At 51.3% G+C, this 8,778-nt stretch overlaps 1 protein-coding gene across 2 annotated transcripts; it reads right to left on the reverse strand.

Annotated features, from left to right (window-relative positions):
* Positions 1-5,124: 5,124 nt before the first annotated feature.
* HELT (helt bHLH transcription factor) lies at positions 5,125-6,915 on the reverse strand. Of its 2 annotated transcripts, none has more exons than XM_005909316.2 (4): positions 6,889-6,915; positions 6,363-6,467; positions 6,003-6,099; positions 5,125-5,621 (listed from the first exon to the last, which is right to left on the reverse strand). In XM_005909316.2, the coding sequence occupies exons 1-4, from the start codon at positions 6,913-6,915 to the stop codon at positions 5,125-5,127; spliced, it is 726 nt and encodes a 241-aa protein (XP_005909378.1). The 2 variants fall into 2 exon arrangements, with proteins under 2 accessions (XP_005909378.1, XP_005909377.1); XM_005909315.3 differs by having other exon boundaries at positions 5,125-5,624.
* Between the last annotated feature and the right edge of the window lie 1,863 nt (positions 6,916-8,778).

The following is an 8,778-nucleotide window of genomic DNA, read 5'->3' on the forward strand; positions in this document are numbered from 1 at the left end:
TTGGCGCCCAAAGAGAAAGGAGCTGAGGTGAGGTACCTGGATCCACGTCTGAACTCTCCAATGGGCTAGCTGAAGAATGTGAAAGGACCGCCAAGAGGTGTTGAGAGTGTTACCCTAGTAATACCTTTCCACGTGGGACACACACACAGGGAGATCATTCTTACACCAGACCATAGGTACATGGACAATCAGATATGGGGAGCTGAGCAATCAGAAAACTGCAGAGGATGAGAAATAAGGGTCACGTGAGAAAGTGAGTGAGAGTGAGGGGTCCGGACCCAGGGAGCTAAGAGTCTGCAGCTGTACTTTCACCTGCATCAGGGAGTGAGTCTGGAGCCAGGAGTGGAGCAAACAGGTGACAAATACGGTGGATAAAAGCCTAGAATAGGAAAAAATGGGGGGAATGCTGAGAAGAACATAAAGTTGCCAAAGTAAGTGTATTTAAGGAATACTGAATCAGTTTATTTATTTACTCCACAATCCAGAAAAGAATCCATAACAGCCAGTGTGTGTACATTAATAGTCATTAGAATGTGTACTTTGAGAGAGAATACAGAAGTGTGTGTAAAAAGCTGTCACAAAGTAACATAAAGCCAGATTTCTGTATTGGAAAGAATGTAAGAGATAGTGTTCCAATGTTATTAGGGGCTCTGACAACCAGTCACGGGCCTCCCCGGTGGCTCAGATGGTTAAGAATCTGCCTGCAATGCAGGAGAACAGCGTTCAGTCAAAACTCAGAATAGGGCTCAGAGCCTTCAGATGGACTATGGAATGGAAGTTGAGCCCCACCCCCACTTGCCCTAAATGAAGAATGTTACTCTTGTATCAGAATAAGCCTTGGGGTTTAAGAGCCCTGGGATTCAAGATTTTTTTTGTGATTTGCCTTGAGGTTTTGTTTTTTAGTTTGAGGTGGTCCCAAGATCTGACTCTTTGGAGAAGGGAGAGAGAAACAGCCAATTGTCATAATAGCTAGCATTTAGTGAACATTCACTGTGGGCCACACACTCTGTCGAGGGCTTGGAGTATACCAATTCATGTAGTCCTCTTAGCAATCCTATGAGGCTATACGCACATTTAATATCTCTATTTTTATAGATGAGGAAACAGATGCAAAGAGACTTAGCAGTTTGCCCAGAAGTGTAAGCAGCAGAGCTGGGATGCAAACCCAGGTAGTCTGAACAACTAATGGTGCAAAAAGGAGAGTGGAATAGACTCAGCCCTGTCTTGGATCTTGCCTGTGTGAAAGGGGCAGAGCTCTTATCAGGCTAATTTTGAATTCAGATCCTGGCTTGAGCCTTTGGGAAGAGTTGACTGCCTTAATCAAGCAGGCCAAGCATGTCATTTGCTGCCAGAGCACAAGGTAGAATTTCTAGTCAAAGGCAGGGACATTGCCCTGTCTGATAGAGTGTGTGTAGATTGTTCGAGAGATTTCTGGGTGGATGTATGAGTACTTTCTGGTCTCTGCTGAAGCACAGAGGGGCCTTTGGGCCAGAAACAAAAGGCCTAGGGGAGGTGTAGAATCCAAGAGCTTCAGCACTAGGATGTTGTTACTGAGTCCAAGCTCACTGCACGATAGGCCAGTTAACCGAGAGATGGGGTGTTGAGGCAAGGAATATGACTATATTCGGCCAGCAGAGGAAGAAAATGGCAGACTAATGTCTCAAAATAACCATCTTACTGGGATCTGAATGCCAGGTTCTTTTATAGATCAGAGGGAAGGGTGAGGAAGTACAGTAAAAAAGGCCATTAATCTTGCAAATATCTCCTGGAATGGCCTGCTCCAGGGATGGACTGTGTTAATTTCTTCCTTCCTGTAGCCATCCACAGGTAGACTGGGTCCTGAACAAAGGCATTTTGGGTTAACATTCAGGCAGAGGGGCAGGGCTCCCCAAGGCAGGGCATTATGTGTGGACAGTATCCTTTTAGTGAACAAAAGCAGCAGGAAGCAGAGGTTAAAGTATAAGAGACAGATCCAAGATGGAGTCAGTTCTTCCCTGTAACAGTATCATTCCACACATATTTATTGAGCTCCTACTACCTGCCCCATCTCGCCTTACTTTTCTTGGTGTGTTACTCTGTGTGATACCCATTACCATGTTCCTAGGCATCCCGTGCCTTTGTGGGGTCAGGTGGGCACTTGCATGGCTGCTTTTCCACCTTTCTTGCCTGGTCTCTAGCAGGCCAGACTGCTGGGCCCCCACTGGTACTCGGCCGTGTTTGTTCAATAATGCTTGGAAGCACAAGTGAGCTCTGTATTACTGCCCTTTCTACTGGGGTGGCTGGAGGGCCTCAAAGGGCCTAGTTGTAGCCCTACAGAGCCCCAGGGACTGACCCAAAGCACCAGCACAGCTTTGTTCCTCAAGCCTCTGGAGAAAACCTTTGATTTCATGGGGATGATTATTTTTATTCTTGTCCACTCAAGGATGAAGCCCAAGAAACAAGAGGTTGCCCCTTTCAGAAGCATCACAATGGGTCACCTCCAGCCAAACTCACTGTTTTTTGTTTTTTGTTATTTCTGGGTTTGGTTGAGTCTCTTGGAAACCATTACTATACAACTTACTTAAAAGAAAGAGTGGAGGGATTGGGTATAAGAGACTCAGACAGAGTGGGGAGTAGGCGGGGGGTTTGGGACAGAGGCTGGAAGTAATGTGTCATCACAGAAAGTACAGGAAGAACACATTAAAGTCACAATCTGATTTAAATCGATTCCATTTTGTAGTGACATTTTTAATCTTTTGCAAAGTTTGACTTTTGGCCAAGCCTAGAGAATTGGAACTTTGGATGAAGGTTTCAGAAAAAGACACCACATACACACACACACACAGAAAGGGAGAGGGAGAGAAAGGGGAGGGAGACTTTTATCCTAAAGTCATTGTAAATCCAAAGCAGGGTTTTATCCTCCACAGTTAAATGAGAAAGGAAAAAAAAATCAAGAATACCAACATTTGAGGTACAAAGACTGTCATGGGCCAGTGGAAGTTTGCAAAATTATATGTAAATGACCGAAGTTTTTTACTGTCGTGGCCTGTGCTTTCCCAAAGCTAATCCCAAAGAGAAAATCTACTTAGCAAAAGAAAGTTTTGTCTAATTTGGTTAACAGTTGAGAAGTGACAAAAATACTGAATCTATTAATAATTTATATTTCCAGGGTAACACTATATCTTCAGTGCTTCACTACCAAAGGGAATTCAGATTGGCTTAATGCTCAGAGAAAAAAGCCTGAAAGGCCTTCTTCATATTCTGTATCCAGCGCTGATAAAAACGGGTGTAAGACATGTGTTCCAATAATAGGCACCATGCATTCTCCCATTGCTGCATAATTTGTTTTCACCCCATATTGCTCAATGCATATTTGTTACCCAAATGGCCTCCTGGTCTTACACTGACTTTTGTTTCATAAGGGAAGAGATACTAGTTTGCATCTTACATTTTCTAGGTAAGCATTATACTGACATGCAGTGCAAGAACGCCTGACTTGAAGGACCTTATCTAATGTTCATAGATTCTTCCTGCCCCCAAAACCTGGTATTTAAGTTTCACTTTATGGACAACATAATGAAGTGGTTGTGTGTGTGTGTGTGTGTGTGTGTGTGTGTTGGTCCTCCTGTCTCTGTGTAATCAAGTTTGATGGTTTATAAATTGTGGTCATCCTATTCCATGACCTTAGTAAACAGTCTAGGTCAGAGCTCCCTTAAACCCTCTCCACAGAAATGGAATAAGTTAATTATTGTAGTCCAGCTAATCTGAGCTATGACAGATCATCCTAGTTCAGCTAAATGGCCTCAGGAAACAGGAAAACCTGCTACATAATTTCGAGTTATTTATTTACAGGGCATCACAAGGAATGGGAACAAAAAAGAAAAAAAATCAGTGGAAGAAAATTTTTAAATTCTCACAAACACGACTTTAATGGGTTAAATACCTTGTACATCTTACCTGTTAACCTAAAACAACAATGAGGCTCATTTTGCTCTTTGGGTCCTAGAAAAACCTAATTTCAGTTTGCTCCTATTGTAAATGTACCGCTGTTTTGTGGGGAAGGCAGATCCAACTGTCAGTGAAAACTACAAGCCCCTTAAAGATCGCTAGCCAACTCTTCCCTAAACCCCAAACGTTCCTATCTTCTGGGTGGAGCAAGAAAGTTTAAATCCTCCTCCCCCGGAAAAAGGCGGAGAAGCCTTTCTCACCAGGAACCCAGCATCTCAGTCCCGTCCCAGTGGCTGGATGTAGGTATGGGCAGAGCGAACAATCCTTTAGGGGAGCGCGTCTCCCCACCCAGTCGCTGCCAGCCTCTCACCAGGTCGCCTAGCGCCCCGAAGCTGAGTTGATCTGTGCGCTAAGGGCAACTTCAGCTTTCTGAGCCCTCAGGCGCTCAGAAAGACAGTTGTCTGTCCGAAGATGAACTTCATCGGATGTTGTTTTTAAGCCGCATTCGGAAGCCACCTCCTCTATATATTTTTAACCAGACAGGTGGAGGCTGTAAACCTAGTCGCTGCATCCCACAGGCCCGGGTTTCCCCGCGCTCCCCGTCAGCAGGCAGCTGGTGCGCGCGCCCGTGCGCGCGCGTCCGGGGCCTTCGGATTAGGGAAGCGCGCCCAGGTGGGAGCTGGAGAAAGTTTGCCACAGCCAGCTTGGAGAGGGTCCTTCAATTTGTATTTTTTGAGAGCCGTGGGCCCTGGGCCTCCCATCCGCCCTTCTCCCAGGCAAATACCCAAGGTGCGCGTGAGGAGGAGGCAGGTCTGGAGCCCGGGTGGAACCGCGAAGCCAGCCTGGAAGCGCCTCCTCCACTTGGCCTCCCCGCCTCCTCCGTCCCTGCGCGGCGACCCATCCCTTTCCGCACCCAAATAACTGAGGTCGTCACCTCAGCCAGCATCGGCCTTGTGCCTGAGACCCCTCGGAGGGGATGGGTTTTAGAAGAGCAAAGGTAACAAGGAATCCGTCTCTCTGGGACTTTCAGAAAGCCTTTATTGCCAGGGGGGAGGTCCTTCAGAAGACGAATTCGCTTTTGACCTTCCCCCACTCAGCTTTTTATTTTTTCCCAGCACAATATTTACACTTGTACAATATACAGTGTTTCTCCCAAGCAGTGCCCAGAGCGCAGAGCAGTCTGCGGATTTGTCGGCGTCAGAGCACCGGGGGGTGCTGGGGTGCGTGCAGGTTTAGGGCGGTGGGGTGCGCGTGGCCGATGAGGTTCAGGTAGTGGCGGTCCAGGCCCTGCCCGGGCGCCAGGAAGGCGCTGTGCTGCGGCGCGGGGCTCGGGAGCGGCACGGGCGCGCTGGGCAGGTAGGGCAGCGCGGGGCTGCGGGACGCGCCGTGCGGCCAGGCGAAGGGTCCCGGCGCCGCGCCCTGCGGGAACACGGACGCCTCACCCGGGCTGTGGCCCGCGAATTCGGGCCCCGCTGGGTGCAGCTGGTAAGAGAAATCCGGCTCGGGGAGCGAACCCAGTGGCTGGAAGGCGGGCTCGGTGCCCAAGCGGGCCTTGGACTGCAAGAAGGCGAGGATGCGCGCGTACTTGGTGTCTTTTGTCTCCATCCGCTCCACGGTGGTGAGGTAATGCACTAGGTTCTTCATGCACTCGTGGTAGCCATAGTGGAAGTAGTTGGCAAACTCTGCTAGCAACTCTGCTGGAGGGGCAAGGAAAACGGAGAAAGGGAAAACTGTGAGTGGCCCCTTCCTGACCCGGAGCCTAAGGCAGGTGCCAAGCCCCTCCCATCACGTTTTCTGGCCGGTTTCCATTCGAGGCCCGCCCCTCTCTTTCCAGCCTGGAGACTGGAAAAAACGCAAGCCAGCGACCTCCATTTCCTTAGGCGTCTGACCTCACTCCTCCCCACCTGAGAGGAGGCCTCAGAACCTGTATCCCCAGACCCCTGTTCTCCAGTCCCCCTTAGCTTTCTCAGGACTCGGGGCCCCGTCCCTGCAGCATCCAGAGAGGAGACCTTGAGAGACCGATTTACTCCCGCTGCCACCCGCAGGGCTCTGTGTGGTGCACACTCCCTGCCCACCTTTTTCCCTTCCCCGGGGAAAATCGGCGGAGTGCAGGGCTCTCAGGTACTGCACGGTCATCTCGAGGATCTCTGCCTTCTCCAGCTTCCCGGAACTCTGGAAAAGGACGAAAAGTCTCCTGGAAGCGGCCCAGACGGTGCGGGCTAACCTGGGTAGGCTGGGTGCACCGTTTTAACCCGAGGGGACCATCCAGCCGAACAGGGGGCGCCACTGTGGATCTGCGCCAGGGCCTCCTGGGGCTCAACTCAGCGCTCAGGGCCCCGGGCAGGAAGCCCGCACCTACGGCCCTCTCCAGCTCCAGACTCCCGGCATCAGAGGATCCCCAGCGCCAGCACCGTTTTCTCAGCTGCCAACATTACCTGCTTCGCCAGGGCCATGGGCACCGTCTTGCCCAGCTCGTTCAAACAGCGGTTAATCCGGTCTCTTCTCCGCTTTTCTATCACTTTGTGGGAAACGGGGGTTCTCTGAGAACAGAGGTTTGTCCGTTTAGGATGTCTTTGCCCAGAGAATCATCAAAGGCACGGCTGGCACAGCCGTCTGCCACCCCTCAGTGCTGCCCAGGGAGTCGCCCCAGGCCCCTGTCCCCCCACTGGGTCACTGAGCTCTGTCCTCTCGCACCTGTGCTGATGCACTCCGCTTCTAACCTCTGCGGGGTCACACCAGGGCCATGGGGAGGTGGCCACCAGCTTCCAGATGTGGCCTCCACCCCGATGGTGGAGTCCCCTCTAGCTATCCTCATTCCCTTCCCAAACCACTCAGGACTCCTCTCCAGGAGAAGTCCTGTGTGACCACGTCCCGGCTCGTCGGTCCAGCCAGGTGGTGGCTCTGGGAGTTAGACACCCCCACCCAGAAGGCGCAAGAGCCATCTGGACTCAGCCGACTCACTTTGCGTTCCTTGAGCTTGTCTGACATTCTGATCAATACGCGTCGTCGGGAGAGGCGGTGGCGCGAGGCACCCGTCCGCTTTTCCCCTCGTGTGCCTCCTCGAGTGTTCCAGGTAGACTGTAGCCTCCCAACTACGAGGGTCTGCCTTATAAAGCGGTCATCTAGGGCTCCAAGTGCATTCACGACTTGAATTATTCCATAGGATTAGGGGAGCTGCGTTTGGGGGATGCATGCATTCAAGATCGGTTTTGTTTTTTGTTTTTTTTTTAAGTTAAGAGAAAAAAAAAATTAGCAGCCGAGGGGGGAGAGTTGGGGGCAGATCAGCTTTGTTAATCCACGTGGCCCTTCAAAGGACACGTGACCGGCGGGGGGAATAATATTTGCATGGCAACAGCCCGGGTGGGAAAGAGGCGGTAAACCGCGCCGGCGGGTGAGCGAGCGCAGGGGCGCAGCGGCTGTGGGCACCGGGGGGCGAGGAACCTCACAAAACAGTGTCGCCTCCTTTAGTCCCACCGCTGAGTCTCACACGATTGCCTGTTTACAAATCCCAGCAAGCCCACAGTCCCAGCTCCGAGTGCGTTTTAAAGCCTGTCCAGAGTCATTAAAGTAATTAAGTAAGCCTTTAATAGGCTGTTCCGCCGGGTTCAAGGGAGAGCTCTTGGAGACGGAGGCGCCCCGTTTGTTCCCAGGCTTTTCTCACACGACTTGGTGACACGTCCACCTCCCCCCTTTTTGTTTACCCCGCTTTATTTGTCCGGACATCCCGGCAGGTGTGGGGCTGCCGCTGGCACACGAGGCCCTCGCCTCGCCTCACCCCTCCCGCCGGTCTTTGGCACGCGACGCTCCCCCCACTGCCTGACCACATCGCTGCCTTTCTTTTCTCCTCCCTCTGGCTCTCTCCTCGCGGGGGGAAGAGGCTCAATTTGTAGCCTATTATCCTATACGGAAAATGTCCATTGAAAAGTATGAATAGTTTCATTGGGCTAAATTTTAATAATGCCAGAGGGTGGGGGAGGAAAGACAGGCAGGCGTGTGTGTGTGTGTGTGTGTGTGTATGTGTATGTGTGTGTGTGTGTGTGTGTGTGTGTGTGAGGGGGTGGTGGGAGGATTGGGGGCAACACGGGGAAGAGTGGGCTGAGAAGAAAAGGGGGAATGCAGCTGGCCCCGGCGAGCATTATGCGACGTCACCTGCGAGAGGGGGCGCCTACAGACCCCTATTCATTTGCCTAATTTTGGTCAATTTAACAAACTTCAGGAGAAATTATTGTGGCTTTGTCAGGGAGGGTGAAGCCTTCTGATCGAATTAACAGCATGTTTTGATCCGGTAAATGTCATTAGAAAGGGAGAAACAATCGCGCTTAGAGGGCTCTAAGTAATGCGCCCAAGTGGAGACGCCAAAGCGCACGGCTCACAAAGGGAGCAAGTCGCTGCCACAGGGAACTTTTGTACCCGCCCATCGCCCAAGTTTTGACACAAAAAGGCATTATTTCATACTTGAATACGTTTAATCCAACGATTGTCTATTTTCTGCAAACATATTTTCACAGCATTGTTAACTTTTTATGTCCCCCTTTCGCGGGCGCCTTTTCTTAACGTTTGGGGGCGGGAGAGCGCAGACACTTTGGGCATCAATATTTGTCACTGAAAAGGGCTCCGTGAAGTTAGGGAAGTTGATCTCTTTTTTATGGTTTTAGAGAGCGAATATATCGGGGGAGGAGGAGGGAGGGAAGGCACAGACCGAAACGAGGGAGGAAATTTGCTGGACGGGCCCGTGGGGAAGGAGGGGGGTGGCGGTGGCTGGGAACTCGCTCCGCCTGCGCCTCTGCGGGCAGCCGGGCCCAGCAGCCGGGGGCCTCCTCCCCCGCCGCCAGACCCGGCTCACACGAGCTG

This window comes from Bos mutus, chromosome 27, assembly GCF_027580195.1.
Source record: "Bos mutus isolate GX-2022 chromosome 27, NWIPB_WYAK_1.1, whole genome shotgun sequence".
Classification (NCBI taxonomy): Eukaryota; Metazoa; Chordata; class Mammalia; order Artiodactyla; family Bovidae; genus Bos; species Bos mutus.